Here is an 18,737-nt window from a genome sequence, read left to right as displayed (position 1 = left end):
TTCAGAAAAAAAAGTCCTGTTCCCATTCTTGCAGCGTATCTACCTTGCTTTGATTTCATCTCACAGTGAGACAAGAACTTGAAGTAAATCCAGCTGGGGCTCCCCATGCCCCACAACAGGTTGTACTGCAATATCTGTGTTTCCTTCCGTCTCTAAATCTTCAAAGTTTAAAATAATACTGTGACCGTCTACACACATACAGCTGCTCCGATTTGGAAAATTATCTCTGCCATGGTAGAATTCTCCTTCATTTACTGGACACTTCTTGTATTCTCGATGCTGTGTAAACGGCCTTACTTATCTTAGTCAATACAACAAACTCTGAGGTGTAGATGTTACTAAAATGCGCAGTTTACAGAAGTCCTAGAGAAGAGAAAAGAAACTTATCCAAGAGTACACTGCTAGTAAATGACAAACCGGGTTAGCCTGACCTCACAGCGCAGTCTTCGTGCTGCTTGACAAGCTTGGGAAGGGCGGCAGGTTTAGGCAAGGACAGGGTGAGCAATCAGATACAGAATTGGGGGAGCTGTGGAGCAGCAGGGGCCAAGCTAGGAAGCCCGAATTGGGACCACCACTCAGGGGTACCCAGGCTGCCCGCTGCGCAGGGTGTGGGCCAGGGGGACAGGTGGTTCTGGCAGTCAGTACTCAGAACTCGCCTTCCCACACAGGCATCCCGTCCCCTTTCTTCTCCTGTCCTGTGCCCTCTCTGCCCTACTTCACAGAGAGTGGGTGTGCCAGACACAGGGGACAGTCACACCCAGTGTGACTGATGGAGATCATTGACCTAAGAGACAAGGGTGAGAGGGGACTTCCTGGGGGAAGAACTCCTCTCTGAACGGATGATTCCCCCCGCGTAGAGCAAAGCCAGGGAAGCCAGACGCGACAGCATGCTGTTTGCAGACATCCATAGACAGCGCCTTCGCGTTGGTTGGTTAAAGCACCACTAATAGGCACGACGTTGGGGAAAAGACGAGTAGGGCGCGTCCCTGGCTGAACCGGCCACCCCCGCGGCAGGGGACTTTTCAGTGTGTGCACACTTAGCTGCTGAGAGCAGGCAGGAGAGCGCGTGGAGCTGGGGGAGAAGGTGGCACAGCCCGCCCCGGGCCCCGGGCGTGCAGCCTCCCACGGCGCGATGCCAGGTGGGGTCAAGGCCTGCACGTCGGCTGCAAGATGGGCAAAGCGGCCACGAGCTCGCTGGACTGTGCAACTCTTCCCCACCCAGGGATTCGGGCGAGGCCGGGGGATGGCCCGGGTGGGCGGCACAAAGACCCAAGTCCAAGGTCAGACCGCACACACCGGAAACACAGAATTTTAAACCAGGCACACTGCTTCCTCCCCCAACCCCCAGGTTCTGGCACTGTGGCTTCCACACAGTTCACGCCTGAGGTAAACAGCCCTGGGGCAGCGGCGGCGGGGAAGCCCGCCCCGCACAGCGCCCCCGACGACCCCGCGTGGGCCGCGGTTGCCAAGGCGACTCCCGGCTCTCTGTGCCCGCCCCCTCACGCCGTCGCGCGGCCTCACGCTTCCCCGCCCCCGGGCGCGCCGCGGCGCTCGCCACTGGCCGGGCGGCCCGGTCTCACTATCCTCACTCCATCCGCGGAGCCAATGGCTGGGGGGCGCCTGGGATTCGTTACCGTGAGTCACACGCTGCCGGCAACGACGCGGGCCAATCAGCGTCTGGGGAAGGCGGGGCGGGAACCCTCAAAGGCCAATGATGGCAGCGGGCGCCGGTCTCGCCCTCTAGGCTCCACCCCCCGGTGCGGGAGAGGTAGTTTCCGAGGCCGCAGCACCTGGCTAAATCTGGGTGGCGGTGGCGCGCAGTCACCTCGCGGCTGTGCAGGTGAGGGGAGCGGGAGAGCGGCTCGTGCGCTGGGACGGCGGGGCGGGCGGGCGCCGAGCCGTGCGCCGTGGGAGCAGGTCGTGGGTGCGCGCGCGCGCGCAGGGGGCTGAAGTGCCATTCGCGGGGTGCGGGGACGGGGCGCGTTAGGAGGCCCTGAGGAAACTTGGACGAGACGCGGGGTGCGCGGGGGGCGTGGGGTCGGGCGTCCGAGAGGAGGCCCCCGAGGGCTGACCAGGAGCCGGGTAGCGGGACCCTCCGCAGCCACGCAGCGCTTTTCCGTGGGGCGGCGGGGACCCCGCGCAGGCCGCCGGGGAGGCGGGACACGGGGACGGAGCGGGGGTTGGGGTTCAGGTATGGGGTGCTGAGGTTGGGGGCGGGCAAGGTGGAGGCAGCAACGAGGAAGTGGCGCTGCCCGGGCGCCGGTGGCCGGAGCTCGGCGAATCCGCAGTTCCGCGGGGTCCTGCTGGCTGCTACGCCTGCTCCGGGGTTCCAGTCGGTCGGGCTGCCCCGGGATGCGACACAGAAAGAAAAGTGACTCTTCCCAGACTTTGTTTCCTTGACTTGTTAGTTTTTTTTTTTTTTTTAACCTTGTTCATTTGACAACAACTGTGTCCCCGGATATGGGTGAAACTCCTAGAGGCTCATTGCACGAGCTTGCCTCCTGGATGGCCTGACAGTGAAGAGTGTAATGGAAGCAGAGACGGGAGGGACTCGTGCCTCGTGTCGCCATGGCTGAGGAGGTGGAGGTGCAGCTCACCGTGTTACAGGAGGTGGAGAGTGGGCGGGAGTTGCAGGAACCGGCGGTCGGACTTCTGCCTGAAGCCGGAGTTCAGGGGAGAGGGTTTGAGGTGGAGGTGGTGGTTGGGAGCGCATTGTCAGTAACAGTGTAGCTTTTAGGGGGTCTTGTCCGGTTTCCACAGCAGATAGTTCCCATCAATCACTCAAGTTAGTCTGGAATGTTAGAAGGGACTGATAGTTCCCATCACTCAAGTTCGTCTGGAATAGTTAGAAGGGACTGAAGATGGCGGCACCGGGGGAAGTTCCCAGCCCCCACTCTCAGGTCTTTTCTCAAAAGCTACCCCAGGGACCTACAAATCAGAAAGTGCTGTGTTCTTTCTCCTCGCCCAATCCAGTCTTTGATTTTGGATCCGCTGTCACATCTCTGCCTCTCCTTCTCCCCCCACACCACCTGTTTTAATCTGGTCACCCCCTCCTCACGTCCTAGGTTTCAGTTAAGTTAGTATTTAGAAACTCTAAGGTTCTGTGCTGTGCCAGTCCCCCCCCCCCCCATTGTTCTTACCATGTGATTCTGCTTGGTTACTTCTTGTGTTCCTCACAGGAGTTTGTGTGTTAGAAAGTCAGGACTGAAGACAGCAGCTAGCACGGTGACCGTACACAACAAGCACAGATTGTGAGTGAATGCCTGTGGCTCCCAGGAACCAAGAAACAGGAGTATTTCAAGGAGCGAGGCATCAACTATCCCAGATTGTTCAAATAAAACATCCCATATGGATGCTGGTTTGAGTCCCTGCTGTTCCTTTTCTGATCCAGCTCTCTGCTGTGGCCTGGGAAAGCAGGGGAAGATGGCCCAAGTCCTTGGGCCCCTGCACCTGCATGGGAGACCCAGAGGAAGCTCCTGGCTCCTGGCTTCGGATTGGCACAGCTCTGGCCGTTGTGGCCATCTGGGGATGGGGAGTGAACCAATGGAGGGAAGACTTTCTCTCTCTCTCTCTCTCTCTCTCTCTCTCTCTAACACTGCCTCTCAAATAAATAAAATCTTTAAAAACTATAAAATAGCGCCAAAGAATGTTGGCTTTGTCAGGTAAGAGATCCTCAGTGATTTCAGTAAGAGTAAATTCAGTGTGGTGATGGGAGTAGAGAGCAGACTAGAGAGTAAGTGGGCAGTGAAAACGTAAGAAACTGCTCATGTGGAATTTTTTTTTTTTTAAAGAGCTTAAAAAGAAGATTTATTTATTTGAAAGGCCAAGTGACAAAGAGAAGGAGAGGCAGGCAGAGATCTTTCATCCTCTGCTTTCATTCCCCAAAAGGCTGCAACAGCCAGGACTGGACCAGGCCAAAGCTAGGAGTCAGGGACTCCATCCTGGTCTCCCACATTGGTGACAAGGACCCAAGCATTTGGGTCTTTTTCTGCTGCCTACCTAGGCACATTAGCACAAAGTCGAGTTGGAAGTGGAGTGGCTGGGACTTGAACCAGAGCTCGAATGTGACATGCTGGTGTTTAACCCACTATGCCACAATATTAACCCCTCATGGGCAGTTCTCTTGTCAGAAGTCATGGGTAGGGCCGGCGCCGTGGCTCACTTGGTTAATCCTCCGCCTGTGGCACCAGCATCCCATATGGGTGCTGAGTTCTAGTCCCAGTTGCCCCTCTTCCAGGCCAGCTCTCTACTGTGGCCCGGGAGTGCAGTGGAGGATGGCCCAGGTGCTTGGGCCCTGCACCCCATGGGAGACCAGCAGAAGTACCTGGCTCCTGGCTTCAGATCGGCCGTAGCGGCCATTTGCAGGGTGAACCAACAAAAGGAATACCTCTCTCCCTCTCTCTCTCTCTCACTGTCTACAACTCTACCTGTCAAATAAATTAAAAAAAAAAAAAAAGATTTAAAAACTGCTGCATGGTTGTTGGCTGTTTATAGCCAATCTACTGTAAGGCCCATGCCAAGCCCTTCGCATGCATTATTTCTTGCACTCACTCGAAGAACTCTTAGTGACTGTTTTTGCAGTTTTGATGAAATTGCAGCTCTGATCGGGTCACAGGGTCCGTAAGTGGTGTTGCTTTGACATGTCGGATTTGTGATGACTTTCAGAGAAGTGGAGATCAGGGAGATTGTCGTATTCTGCAGTCTCATGGGTCGCTGGAGTTGTCTGGGCGTGGGCGGGGCACCGAATGCAAGCAGTCCAGTGAGTGTGGGTGAGACACATGTTCAAGAAGTACTGGGATGTTTGTAGACTTGAGAGAACAGACTCACTCAGAGGAGAAAGTTAGGTGAGGGAGACAAGTTTCCTGATGAGGTGAGGACATGGAAAACTGGGCCGTCTTGGAAGGATAGTGAACAGAGACATTTTGAGGTTGAGGAAGTGAAAGACGTAGCACTAGTCACTGTGGTGTCAGTCCTTTGAGGAGGGGAAGACAGAAAGATGAGAACGTGAAGTTGAGATGAGAATGTGAGTTGCCTGGGCTCCCTGGTACCCCATCTGTGGCATGGGTGAGAGGTCAGTTTGAGAGGCCGGGGCTGGGGGCAGCAGTTTGTGCACCATCAAGAATTCTTAAGGGGCTTTAAAATACCCATCTTCAGAGTGTGATCACTGTTCTTAGCGGTCACGGCTGTGGAGTGTTCTCTGCAGCCTTCATTGCATTTTCTGTTTTTATGTGCATCTCCCACTCACGTGCAGGGTCCCAAGGACTTGGCCCATCTTCCAGTGTCCTCCCAGGCCACAGCAGAGAGGTAGATAGAAAGTGGAGCAGCTGGGCTCTGAAGCAGTGCCCATGTGGGAAGCTGGCCCTGCAGGTGGTGGCTTTACCTGCTACATCGCAGCGCCATAGCGCTAGCCCCCATCAGGCATCCTTTTTATGTAATGTCCACATCATGCCCTTCTTAATGGCTATGTGATTGTCTGTGGAAGGAGTTAACAAAACTGCTGAAACTCATGTTTTGTTGATAGACTTATTTGTTTTGTGTTTGCTATTAGAAACAATGCTTCCTCTGCCTTTTCTTACTGTCTTTGAACACTAAGTGAGGAAATCGCTGAGTCAAGTATTCACTTTGTATTGTGATAGATGACTGCCAGTTTTTCCCCAAGTGATTATTTGCCCTGCGGTCAACAGTGTGTGATGTTGCCTGTTTCCCCACACCCTTACCAGTACTGGACACTGGACCCTGGGAACTAGTAAACTTTTAAACAATTGCCTCTGTTTTACGGCGCATCTCCTCATTTAAGTGAATTCAAGCTGCATTTTTGTTTAGTGATGATGTCCCTTTATTTTTCTGTGAACCACCTCTGAATGGCCTTTAACATTTTTCTATTGAGCTTTTTGATTTTTATCTAAAGCATATTTTATAACCTTTTATTGTGTGTTGGATATATTTTTCCCTGTTTGTCCTTCAATCTTTGGTTTTGTTTATAGCTATCTTTATTTTCTAGCCAAAGATATTTTTTATAAAGTTTTTTTTTTATTTATTTGCAAGTCAGAGTTACACAGAGAGGAGAGAGAGAAAGAGAGTGTCTTCGATCTGATGGTTCACTCCCCAGATGGCTGCAATGGCCATAGCTGTGCTGGTCCAGAGCCAGGAGCTTCTTCCAGATCTCCCATGTGGGTGCAGGGGCCCAAGGACTTGGGCCATCTTCCACTGCTTTCCCAGGCCAGAGCAGAGAGCTGGATAGGAAGTGGAGCAGTTGGATCTCGAACCGGTGCCCATATGGGATGCCGGCGGTTCAGGCCAGGGCATTATTAACTCACTGCACCACAGTGCTGGCCCCCAAAGGTATTTTTTATCTAGTCATATTTGGCAGACTTTTTCTGTATAGGTTCTGTCAACTATAAGTGACATTTTAAAACTCAACTCTTGATTATTTAAATCAGAATTTGTTCCATGGAGATCACACTGGAAATCTCTTTAAAGATAGTTCAAGAGCCGGCACTGTGGCATAGAGGGTAAAGCCACCGTCTGCAGTGCTGGCATCCATGTGGGTGCCATTTGGAATCCTGGCTGCTCCACTTCTGATCCAGCTCTCTGCTAGTGCTCCTGGGAAAGCAGTAAAAGATAGCACAAGTGCTTGGGCCTGCACCCACACGGAAGATCCAGAAGAAGCTCCGGGCTCCTAGGTTTGGATAGGCCGAGCTCCAGCTCTTGAGGCCATCTGGGGAGTGAACCAGTAGATGGAAGATACCTCTCTCTCTGTGTACTCAGCCTTTCAAATAAATAAATAAATCTTTAAAATAAATTTAAAAAATAAAAGATCAAAATTCTGAAGCCAGCATTGTGGCATAGCAGGTTAAACCACAACGCCAGCATGCCATTGAGCACCAATTTGAGTCCCTGCTATTCTGCTTCCAATCCAGCTCCCTGCCAATGTGCCTGAGAAGGCAGCAGAAGATCGCCTAAGTGCTTGGACCACTGTTAGCCACGTGAGAGAGCTGTATGGAGTTCCAGGATCAGCCTGGCCCAGCCTCAGCTGTTGTGACCATTTAGGGAGTAAACGAGAGAATGGAAGATCTGTCTGTTTCTGTAACTCTGCCTTTCAAATAAATAACATTAATCTTTCTAGTGTTCTTTTAGGTAATTCTTTAAAAGTGTAACATCATGGCTTTTGTGTGTGTGTGTGTGTGTGTGTGTGTCTTTTTTTTTTTTTTTTTTTTTTTTTTTTTTTTTTTTTTAAGATTTTATTTATTTGAAAGGCAGAGTTACAGAGAGGCAGAGGGAGAGACAGAGAGGTCTTCCATCCTATGGTTCCCTCCCCAAATGGCCGCAACAGCTGGAGCTGGGCTGATCCGAAGCCAGGAGCTTCTTCCAGGTCTCCCATGCAGGTGCAAGGGCCCAAGGACTCGGGCCGTCTTCCACTGCTTTCCCAGGCCACAGCAGAGCTGGATCAGAAGTGGAGCAGGCTGCAGCTTTACCCACTAAACCACAGTGCTGGCTCCTAAAAGTGTAACATGGTTTTTAAAGCAGTAACTACAAATGAGGTTGGTGACAACATTTAATCTTGCTTAGAAAATATGGTACTTCTTTAGGAATTATTTTTGAAACTCAAGAACACATTTAAAATTATTTAAATTAACTAATTTGAAAGAGGACAGACACAGAAAGCTCTTATCTGCTGGCTTATTCCCAAACTGCCTGCAAACAGCCAGCTAGGCTAAAGCCTGGAGCCAGAAACTGCACTGGGACCTCCCATGGGGTGATAGGAATCCAAGGCAGGGACTTGCCCCATCATCTGCTGCCTTTCCAGGAGCGTTGTCAAGAGGTTGGACTGGAAGTGAACCTGGAGCTCGAACCCGGGAACTCTGACATGGGCTGTGTGCGTCCCCAGCAGTGTCTTAACCACTGTGACAGATGCCACCCCAAAAATACGTTTTGGAAACTCATCTTAGAATTGCATTGTTTAGGTTACTTAATTTTTTTCTTCTTTTCTCTTTTTTTTTTTTTTTTTTTCCTACAGACTTCTAAGGCTGCCTGCAGAGGTTTAGAAAATGGCAACAAATGAAAGTGGCAGCATCTTTGGCTCAGCGTCCTTGGCCGTGGAATATGTAGATTCCCTTTTGCCTGAGAATCCTCTGCAAGAACCATTTAAGAATGCCTGGAACTATATGTTGGATAATTATACGAAGTTTCAGATTGCAACATGGGGATCCCTTGTAGTTCATGAATTGCTTTATTTCTTGTTCTGTTTACCTGGATTTTTATTTCAATTCATACCTTTTATGAAAAAGTACAAAATTCAGAAGGTGAGTATGACAGACCTGAAGTGGAATTCAAATTAGTGTAGTTGATTATTTCAAAAGTAAATATAGCTTTTTTTTTTTTTTTTTTTTTTTTTTTTTTTTTTTTTTTTTTTTGACAGGCAGAGTGGACAGTGAGAGAGAGAGACAGAGAGAGAAAGGTCTTCCTTTGCCGCTGGTTCACCCTCCAATGGCCGCCGCTGCAGCCGGCGCACCGCGCTGATCCTGGCAGGAGCCAGGAGCCAGGTGCTTTTCCTGGTCTCCCATGGGGTGCAGGGCCCAAGCACCTGGGCCATCCTCCACTGCACTCCCTGGCCATAGCAGAGAGCTGGCCTGGAAGAGGGGCAACCGGGACAGAATCCGGCGCCCCAACCGGGACTAGAACCCGGTGTGCCGGCGCCGCAAGGTGGAGGATTAGCCTATTGAGCCACGGCGCCGGCTCTAAATATAGCTTTGCTGAATTAGTACTGTTCAATAAAAAAATAATGAAATCACATACATAATTTAAATTTTCTTGTAAAAATAGTGAAATTAATTTTCATAATTATATTTTATTTGACCCAATAAAACTAAACTCTTATCATTTGGTTATGTAATCAAAATAAATTCTTCATGAGCTATTGCATATTCTTATTTTCACAAGCCTTTGAGATTCAGTGTGTATTTTAGCTCATCTCAATTAAAAGTCACCATTTAGTCATCAGCATCCACATGTTCTTGATTGCTCCTGTACTGGAGAACACAACCCTAGATCATTATAGATAATTTCAAGGATAGTTTGTTAAATCGAGTTTTAAGTAGATGTGATGTTTATGTAACTTATGTTAATTTTAAAGTTGTTGGAAAAGAAAAGTGTGGGTATAATTTTGTATTCCACCCTCACCCTTGATATCCCAGCAAATCTAAGTCTATATTCATGTGCAAACACCTTTAAACGAGGCAAAAAGTTTTGTTTTCCCTCCTAAATATGAGTAAATGGTAAGTAGTTCTGTAGCAGTCATATCATCCCAAACAAGGAAGCGAGACCCCTAGTTTCTTGAGAACCCTCTGTGAGGTGTTTAAGATAGACACAGTGCCCTTCTCAGTTTTAAAATCAGCGTATATACTGAACTCTACTGATGTGTAGACTGTGAGTCTGTCATACTAGGAGAGAATCTCCTAGTATCTTATTAGAATCTCCTACTATCTTATTAGAGATGATGTATGGGCACTCGGTAATCCAATGATACCTTCTAATGTTACTGTTAACTTTTCAGAAGTCATGCCAAACTAAAACTCAAGGGCACAGGGTCTTTGGATGGTAGACATGTTGCGAGTGCTTGTCTCTGGAGAGTAATTCGTGTGCACTGAGTACACTTGGGTGGGTAGCATGTACACATGATCTCCTCTCTGTTAGCTTCTTAGCCTCTCCCAGTGAGTCCCACTTCAAGCAAGGAACAGCAGCATGGATCCTCTCTGGGAATAATGCAGGGGGTCAGGTGACAGCAGACTCCAGACCAGAGGAGGGAAGAATAAAGGAATGTGGACTCCAGGACACTTTCCTGTCATCCTCAGTCAAGATCACGGGCATTCCGAAGTGCCTTTTATCAAAGTGCCTGCTGCGAAAGGCAGAATTCAACAGCATGTCGTAAACTCATCTGCAGGGGTGATGCTGGCTGCTGTGTGTCAGCCCTGATTAACTTGTAGGACTGAGTCCTGGTACAGTGTGCCAGGCAAAAACGTCCTTTCCTTCCTGTACTGCCTTCTGTGGTCGACTCATTTGTCAGAGGTGGTAACCTTTCCAGAGAGGAGAAGCTTTTTCAGTCCAGGGTCTATGAGTGGCATTAAAATGAAATGGGATAAAAGAAAGAACAGATAGTATTTTAGTGGGCTACAACTACTTTACAGAGAGATTGAAAGGCCATTTTCATCTGAAGCCTGAATTTTGGTTTATTTGGTTTGTTTAAGATCCTTATGGCTGGGTCTGTCCCATTAGCAGTCTCTTCACTTATTGAAAACAGGGACAATGGTTATAACAGAGTTAAACAACTAACAAGAGAGTTAAGGTCCAGTGTGAACATTAGAGAAAAAATTAGGAATTCACTTCCAGTTGTCAAGCTAAACTGACATTAAATATTGTGTTTTTCTCCATAGGATAAACCAGAAACATTTGAAAACCAGTGGAAATGTTTTAAAGTACTTCTCTTTAACCACTTTTTTATCCAGCTGCCATTGATTTGTGGAACCTATTATTTTACAGAATTTTTTAACATTCCTTATGATTGGGAAAGAATGCCAAGATGGTATGTGGATAAAAGTTTGATTTTTATTCCCAGGCATGGTTTATTATCCAATTAAATTAAACTCATATTTATGTTCTTTCTTCATTTGGTTAATGTTTATTCTAAACCTTTAAAGTAGTAACATTCTAAAACAGGAAAGTAAAACCACAGGAGCAACTTACAGTGTTCCTGATCCTGCATTTTAATGGAATATTTTATTGGAAGATGAATTACTATCATCAGTTTTCATAGCATCCTTTACCTGACTTTTACAGATATATCTGCTTATACTTGGAAAAAATACTGTACATTTGAAGTCTAAAATGAATGAAAAATATGAATAGTTTGTGAGGTTTATAAAAATTATGTCCATATAAACACAAAGGTATATTTATAGGAGTGCAGGATTTGTGTTCAAATAATATTTGAATGCGATTGTCAATGCTGACATGCCTGAATATAGAAGTGACAGTGTGTAGCTATACAGCATTTACATTATCTTGGGTGTTAAAAGTAATCTAGACATGATTTTAAGTGTATGAGAGGATGTGCTTAGGTTATGTGCAAATGTGATATTTTGTAGAAGGGACTTGAGCATCCACAGATACTGAGAGACAGCTGTGTGCTTTCACACTTGATCTTCACCAAAAGGCTGAACAGCAATAACTACATAAGAGCAATAACTATATGCTTTTGTACATTCAGCATATGGAATAGTTTCTGCATACAAGTATTTTTGTTTATAAGTTACTTTTTGCCCATTGCCCTTAAAGTATGTCCTGGTAGAAAAGATGTAACTTTGCTATTACCAATCTTAATTCAGGTTCTTTATCAATATTATTTTTTCCTGGAGGTTTTGGGTTTTGTTTCTTACCTTTATATTTTTTTGTTGTTGTTAAATATGTATTTATTTATTTGAAAGTAAGAGTTACACAGTGAGAGAATGAGTGGCAGAGAGAGAGAGCGAGAGAGGTCTTCCATCCACTGGTTCACTCCCCAGTTGGCTGCAACGGCCGGAGCTGCACCGATCCAGAGCCAGGAGCTTTCTCCAGGTCTCCCATGAGGGTGCAGGGGCCCAAGGATTTGAGCCATCCTCTACTGCCTTCCCAGGCCATAGCAGAAAGCTGGATCGGAAGTAGAGCAGCCAGGACTTGAACTGGCACCCATATGGGATGCTGGCACTGCAGGCAGCAGCTTTACCCGCTATGCCACAGCGCCGGCCCCCTCTTATCTTGATCTTATGCCTGTGGATTTTTGGCAGAATGAAATACAGTATTAACAGTCGTGTAGCTATGTCTGGTGGTTTTGAGAATGTGTTAACACGTCCAGTTAGGTGAAACTGTAACTGGTTGTTTGGTTGTAACTCAAGAGTTGTTTAAGTTACCTCATCACATGGCAGTGTTTCCGTCTTTGAAGGTACTGGATTTTGGCACGTTGCTTTGGCTGTGCAGTCATTGAGGACACCTGGCACTATTTCCTGCACAGACTCTTACACCATAAGAGAATATATAAATATATTCACAAAATTCATCATGAGTTTCAGGTATGTTAGAAATATTTTAATACTTTTTTTCTGTTAGAGGTAGAATGTTTTTATTGCCTGACCATTTAAAAAAAATTGTCAGTGATGTTTGTATTTCTGGTTATTAAGGAAATATACATACACAAAACCAGTTCTACAAATTTCCTTCGTTATCTAAATTTCATGGTAAATTGAGACTGAAAAAAAAGTTGTATGAAATAGTTCAGACTCTCATCCTTGTGTCCAGAAAGCTATATAGCCATTGTTACAATGTTAAGAGTCACATGTGACCTCAAAACAATAAACCTTTAATATTTAAATTCCTAAAATAATTGATGAGTTAGTTTTAATACATCTATAACACATAGCTGACTTTCACAAAATAAAGATTTAATTTTTACCAGAACTGCTTTGATGTAGCTTTGTCAAACTGGCCATGTCAGTATGTTCTGAGATAATCTTGATTACAGTAGTACTCCCTTATCCACAAAGATATATATATTTATTGGCTTTTTTCCTAAAGATTTGATTTAAAAAAAATTTTTTTTGTTTATTTGAAAGTCAGAGAGAGGAGAGGCAGAGAGAGAGAGGTCTTCCATCCGCTGGTTCACTCCCCAGAGGTCCACAACAGCCGGAGCTGTGCCAATCCGAAGCCAGAAGCCAGGAGCTTCTTCCTGGTCTCCCACATGGGTGCAGGGGCCCAAGGACTTGGGCCATCTTCTACTACTTTCCCAGCCATAGCAGAGAGCTAGACAGGAAGTGGAGCAGCCGGGTTTTGAACCGGCGCCCATATGAGATGCCAGCACTTCAGGCCAGGGTGTTAACCCACTGCGCCACAGCACCGGCCCCTATATATATATCTTTAAAGATACATATTTATTTGGAAGGTAGAGATACAGAGAGAAGGGAGGAGAGCTATCTTGCATCCACTGGTTTACTCCCCAGATGGTCACAATGACCAGGGCTGGGCCAGGTCAAAGCTAGGAGCCAGAAGCTTCTTCTGGGCCCTCCAAGCACGTGGGCCATCTGCTGCTGCTTTCCCTGGCATAGCTGGATTAGAAGTGGAGCATCCAGGACTCAAGTTGGCACCCATTTGGGATGCAAGCACTGCAGGCAGAGGCTTAACCTTCTATGCCGCAGCACCAGCTCCAAACCCCATATCTTAAACTGATGACTCAGCCAGCAGCGGTGTCACTATCGAGTGGGTAGTGTGCTGGACACAGGGATGATTCATGTCCAGGGTGGGACAGCAAGAAATTTCATCACAGTACTCAGAATGGTGCTCTGCTTAGAACTTATGAATTGTTTATTTCATGTACTTGAAACTGTAGGTAAGGGCAGGGGGGACCAGGTACCTGGTATGTAAATCAAGTATCCTTTTCTTAGCAGAACAAATACAAATGTGTAAATAAAAAGTTAGAGTTAGGGGCTAGCACTGTGGCATATACAGGTAAAGCCATCACCTGCAATGCCGGCATCCCATGTGTGCCTGTTCGAGTCCTGGCTGCTCTACTTCCAATCCAGTTCTCTGCTATGGCCTGGGAAAACAGTAGAAGATGGCCCTAGTCCTTGGGTTCCTGCACCTTCATGGGAGACCAGGAAGAAGCTCCTGGCTCCTGGCTTTGGGTCAGCATAGTTCCAGCCATTGCAGCCATCTAGGAGTGAACCAGCAGATGGAAGACTTTCTCTCTCTGTCTCTGTCTCTGTCTCTGCCTCTGTAACTCTGCCTTTCAATAAATAAATAAATCTTTAAAAAAGAAAAAAAAGAGTTATAGGCAGTTTGATTTCATTTCCTTAAACCATCAATGAAAGTTATTAAGATTTTATTCCTCTAGATTTTTTGATGTTTGGCAGGAAAAAATGTTATTTTTATTAAGAGTTACTATTTATAAATGTGGTAGAAATTAGTATCATTACATATAGAAACACTAAAATTTTAGGAAACTATGTATAAATGGAATTTATGTATTAAGGTTTTCCACAAAAGCATAATCAATAGGGCATATATCCTAGAGAGAGAGATTAGTTTTAAGGAATTTATTTGTGCAGCTGTTGGAGCTAGGAAGTCTGATTCTGTAGTGTAAGTTTCAGGCTAGAAGTTCAGATGAGCCTCGATGGAATTCAGGGAGTCTTGAGTCTGAACTCTGTAGAACAGCACAGTGGAAACGCAGGCAGCATTTCTCTGAGAATCCCTTCTGTCTCAGGTAGCCTGTCTGTCTGTGCGCTTAAAGCCTTCAGCTGAGTAGATGAAACCCACTCTCATGAGGAATAAACTGCTTTTCTCAAACTCTGCTAATTTAAATGTAACAAGACCTTTACCTTGCCTCTCCAGGTTAACCATCACGCTGTATTAAGGAATTCTTTATCTGTTTGTTTTAGGCTCCATTTGGAATGGAAGCTGAGTATGCACACCCTTTGGAAACCCTGATTCTTGGAACTGGATTTTTCATTGGAATCTTGCTTTTGTGTGATCATGTAATTCTTCTTTGGGCATGGGTGACTGTTCGTTTGATAGAAACCATTGATGTCCATAGGTGAGCTGCGATTTCTATTCAGGATAACATGGTTGGGGCCGGCACTGTGGCACAGCAGGTTGAAGCCTCAGCGTGCAATGCCGGCATCCCATGTGGGCGCTGGTTCAGGTCTTGGCTGCTCCACTTCTGATCTGGCTCTCTACTGTGGCTTAGAAAAGCAGGAGATGGCCCAAGTCCTTGGGCCTCTGCACCTCTGCGGGAGACCCAGAGGCAGCTTCTGGATTCGGACCAGCTCAGCTCTTACGGTTGCGGTCATTTGGGGAGTGAGCCAGCAGATGGAAGACCTCTCTCTCTCTCTCTGGCTCTACCTGTCTCTCTGAAACTCTGTCTTTCAAATAAGTAAAATAAATCTTTAAAAAAAGATAACATGGTCATAAGATTATCGGTATTTCTAAGGAGACTAATGGGTGATATTAATCTCTTTAGTGGTATTTTTAAGAAAACAACATAATCATTGGGTAAAAATTCAAATACTAGATGTTCCATTCTGATCTGTGCTGTGACCATTTTATCATATAATGTAATTTCTTTATCCTGTAATAAACTTGAGCAGCTCTTACGTTGAAACGTTGAGCTTTCACTGCGTGAGGCTTCCAGCCTCTGCGGTCCAGCACTGGTCAGAGCACACTTAGAGTGTGAAAGTGCTCTTGGCAGTAGGCACGTACTTCAGGTGCCTCCTTTCTGTTGGTTGGAAGGTATTTTGCGGGAAAATATTTATACCGAACACCTTTTTACATGCTTCATCTTTCATTATATATATATATATATTTTTTTTTTCTAGTTGTGGCAGCCTCCTCCCTCGGGCAGGACAAAGGCTCTTGAGGGGAAGGGGGGGCTTCGGATTCAAAGCCGAAGGGGCTGAGGCCTCTGTCCATGTCAGAGGCTGCAGTGCACGGAGGCCAGGACAGGGGTGCGGGCGCCAGGTCTACCCATCTCCCCCTGCCCCCGCCCCTTCATTATATATATTTTTAAAACATTTATTTATAAGGCAGAGTTACGGGGGAGGGGAGGGAGAGAAAGAGAGAGTGGGAGAGAGCGATCTTTCATCTGCTGCTTCACTCCCCAGATCTCTACCATGGTCAGAGCTGGAGCAGAGCGAACCCAGGAGCCTGGAACTCCATCCAGGTCTCCCACATGGTGGCCGGGGCCCACGTACCGGAGCCACCTTCTGCTGCCTTTCCAGAAGCGTTAGCAGGGATTGGAAGCAGCATGACTCGAACGGGGGATGCCTGCATCATGGGCTGTGGCCTGCCACGATGTGCCACAACACCAGCCCCTCATTTTTCATTATATTAAAATCCCATGTTCATTGCATTTTGACTTGAGATTTATTCTGTCCCTGAATGCAGAATATTAAATTGTAAGAATTACTTCTAAGTCACTAAAGTAGCAGAATTAATGGTCTAGTCCTAGGCGGTGAGTAATTACAGCTGGCGTCCCTTTCATTCCTTCGTTCCTCCCACTGCTGCTTCTGCTCTCTTCAGGCACCGAAAGCAAGGTGGAGTTGGGCTGGCTCAGATAGGTCTAACTGGACATCTGTAGATATACTTAGAAATAAAAGTGGGAACTCTAAATGGTACTCCTCTTTAAAGTCACTGATAGTGGGGCCGTGTTGTGGTGCAGCGGCTAAAGTCACCACTTGCATTGTGGTTGGAGTCCCAGGTGCTTCACTTCTGATCCAGCTTCCTGCTAATGTGCCTGGGGAAGCAGCAGAAGGTGGCCCAAGTACTCGGGACCCTGCCACCCACATGAGATACCAGGATGAAGTTCCTGGCTCCTGGCTTTTTCCCTAGCCATTGTGGCCACTGGGAGAGCGAACCAGCAGATGAAGATCAATCCACTCTGCCTTTCAAATAAATCTTTTAAGTAAATAAATAGAAATCACTTAGGTGCCCCCAACTGTAGACAAGCAAGCTAGTATTTTATTGTATATTTAATTCCAACTTGTCATTGCCTAAAAAAGTAAAATAAGTTGCCACAACAGTGATGCTAATTTCACCTCACTTTTCTAAAAAGATAGATTATGATCTTTGTTTACAATTGTTAGAGACTATGGGGAGAAAGTTCCTGTGAAGCAGGAAAGAGAAATAGTTGCTATGAACTTACGTCTTATTATAACCCCGTCTTTCATTCCTGATGTGTAATTTCCATAGATCTTTCAAAGTTTCTTTAAAAATTCCCTGCAGTGGTTTGTAGAATATGCACCTTTTTCCTGTCACTGTCTGTTGTGAACATGTCAGAAAAGTGACTTAGGGTAAGTGATCATTATTTGAGCTAGTGAGTGAGCATGTGACTGTTAGTGAAAATGGCAGCTACCTGGCCGGCACCCCGGGTTCTTGTCCCTGCTGGGGCGCCAGATTCTGTCCCGGTTGCCCCTCTTCCAGGCCAGCTCTCTGCTGTGGCCCGGGAGTGCGGTGGAGGATGGCCCAAGTGCTTGGGCCCTGCACCCCATGGGAGACCAGGAAAAGCACCTGGCTCCTGGCTTCAGATCAGCACAGCGCCAGCCGTGGCGGCCATTTGGGGGGTGAACCAACAGAAGGAAGACCTTTCTCTCTGTCTCTCTCTCACTGTCTATAACTCTCTCTGTCTCTCTCTCTCTCACTGTCTAACTCTGCCTGTCAAAAAAGAAAAAGAAAAAAAAGAAAATGGCAGCCACCCGAGAAGCCTGCATTTCCTGTCTCACCTTTGTCCTTTTTTCCAGTGGTTACGACATTCCGCTCAACCCTTTGAATTTCATCCCCTTCTACGCGGGTTCTCGGCATCACGACTTCCACCACATGAACTTCATCGGAAACTATGCGTCCACATTCACGTGGTGGGACCGGATTTTTGGAACGGACTGCCAGTTCCATGCCTATTACGAAAAGAAGAAGCTGGAGAAAAAAACGGAATGAACATCCTGTAAACCTTCCTGAACAGCATGGTTTCCCGAATTGGAACTAGTGGCTAACATCGCTTCTGGGGGGCAGAAACAAGTATGTGTCTTGGCTGCCTCGTGACAGCGAGAACATTAACAACCTTTCGGTACCTTCCTTAGCGGGACCTTTTTCTACTCTACATACAAGTCTATAGACGCCGAAACAGACACATGCCTATTTAAGTACAGTCTTCGTGAGAAGTTTTCAAGGCCTCTTTGCTAGCCTCACTGAAAGGTCGTACGTAACAGCAAACGTATTAACCCGAGTCTTGCCCCAGCAATACCGTAGGCCTGAAGTCAACACTGGTCTTTAAATCTTTTAGATACACACTGGTGATTTTCAGAAAATCCTGAAGCGTGGGGTTGGCCTTATATTCAGCTTTTTTAGAATTTGCCTGAGAGCAGAATGCCATGGCTTAAACCACAGCGGTTGAAGGGGTTGAGTGACTGAAGCTGCCAGGTGAGCTGTCGCCCACACTGGGAGCCTCGCGCCTGCGTGGGCTGCCCACTCTGGGGTGGCTTCCTCTGAAGAGCCACGTGTGACTGAAATGTGCTGCTGGCATCTGGAGATCAAGGCAGTTCTGAATTGATGTAAATGGAATATTTTAGTCTAAAGGTTTTCCAAAGTACTTGAATTTTTTTAAAAATTGAGGAGCTTTATTTCCACTATATACCCTTTCGTTTTGGTATATCAGGTTTTCAATATACTTAAAGCTGTCTCTTGAAACTTTGTGAATTGACTTGCTGTATTTGCACTTTGAGCTATTGAAATAAATGTGATTTTTGTCTGAGTATCTGGCTGCCAGTTTTGAATATGAGTTGTCACCTATTTTGCTTTCTTAATAAAAGTGCAGAAATCATTAAATTGTTAAGTGTTACAATCAAAGGGAAAGAACTATTTAAGTGCTTCATTTGCTAAACTATTTCCTGGCAGCGTCAACTTATGTTTCTCAGGTTTACCTGTTGTGGGAAGTTCTGTTACCTGGTGAACTGGCAGATCCTGAAGCAGCTCTTTGCCCTGCTTTGAAAACATGTTTCTGTACAGATCAAAGAACAGAGCTAAACCTCTCAGGATGGATATAATCTCAGCTATGTACACTGCAGTGTCAGGGCCGGCGTCGTGGCACAGCAGGTTAAGCTGCCACCCGCAGTGCTGGCATCCCCTATGAGCACCGGGTCTAGTCCCAGCTGCAGCACTTTTTTTTT

General features: G+C 46.5%; 1 protein-coding gene across 2 annotated transcripts; it reads left to right on the top strand.

The window, feature by feature from the left end:
- The first annotated feature begins 1,549 nt into the window (after positions 1-1,549).
- Positions 1,550-18,325, top strand: MSMO1 (methylsterol monooxygenase 1). 2 transcript variants are annotated; one of them, XM_070047274.1, is made up of 6 exons: positions 1,550-1,635; positions 8,018-8,303; positions 10,431-10,579; positions 11,975-12,101; positions 14,460-14,614; positions 17,316-18,325. In XM_070047274.1, the coding sequence occupies exons 2-6, from the start codon at positions 8,049-8,051 to the stop codon at positions 17,506-17,508; spliced, it is 879 nt and encodes a 292-aa protein (XP_069903375.1). In that variant the 5' UTR covers positions 1,550-1,635; positions 8,018-8,048; the 3' UTR covers positions 17,509-18,325. The 2 variants fall into 2 exon arrangements, with proteins under 2 accessions (XP_069903375.1, XP_002720602.1); XM_002720556.5 differs by lacking the exon at positions 1,550-1,635 and adding an exon at positions 1,669-1,840.
- Positions 18,326-18,737: the final 412 nt, after the last annotated feature.

Source organism: Oryctolagus cuniculus, chromosome 8 (assembly GCF_964237555.1).
Source record: "Oryctolagus cuniculus chromosome 8, mOryCun1.1, whole genome shotgun sequence".
Classification (NCBI taxonomy): Eukaryota; Metazoa; Chordata; class Mammalia; order Lagomorpha; family Leporidae; genus Oryctolagus; species Oryctolagus cuniculus.
Note: the sequence above shows the minus strand (reverse complement) of the source record. Positions and strands in the feature narration are given on the sequence as shown.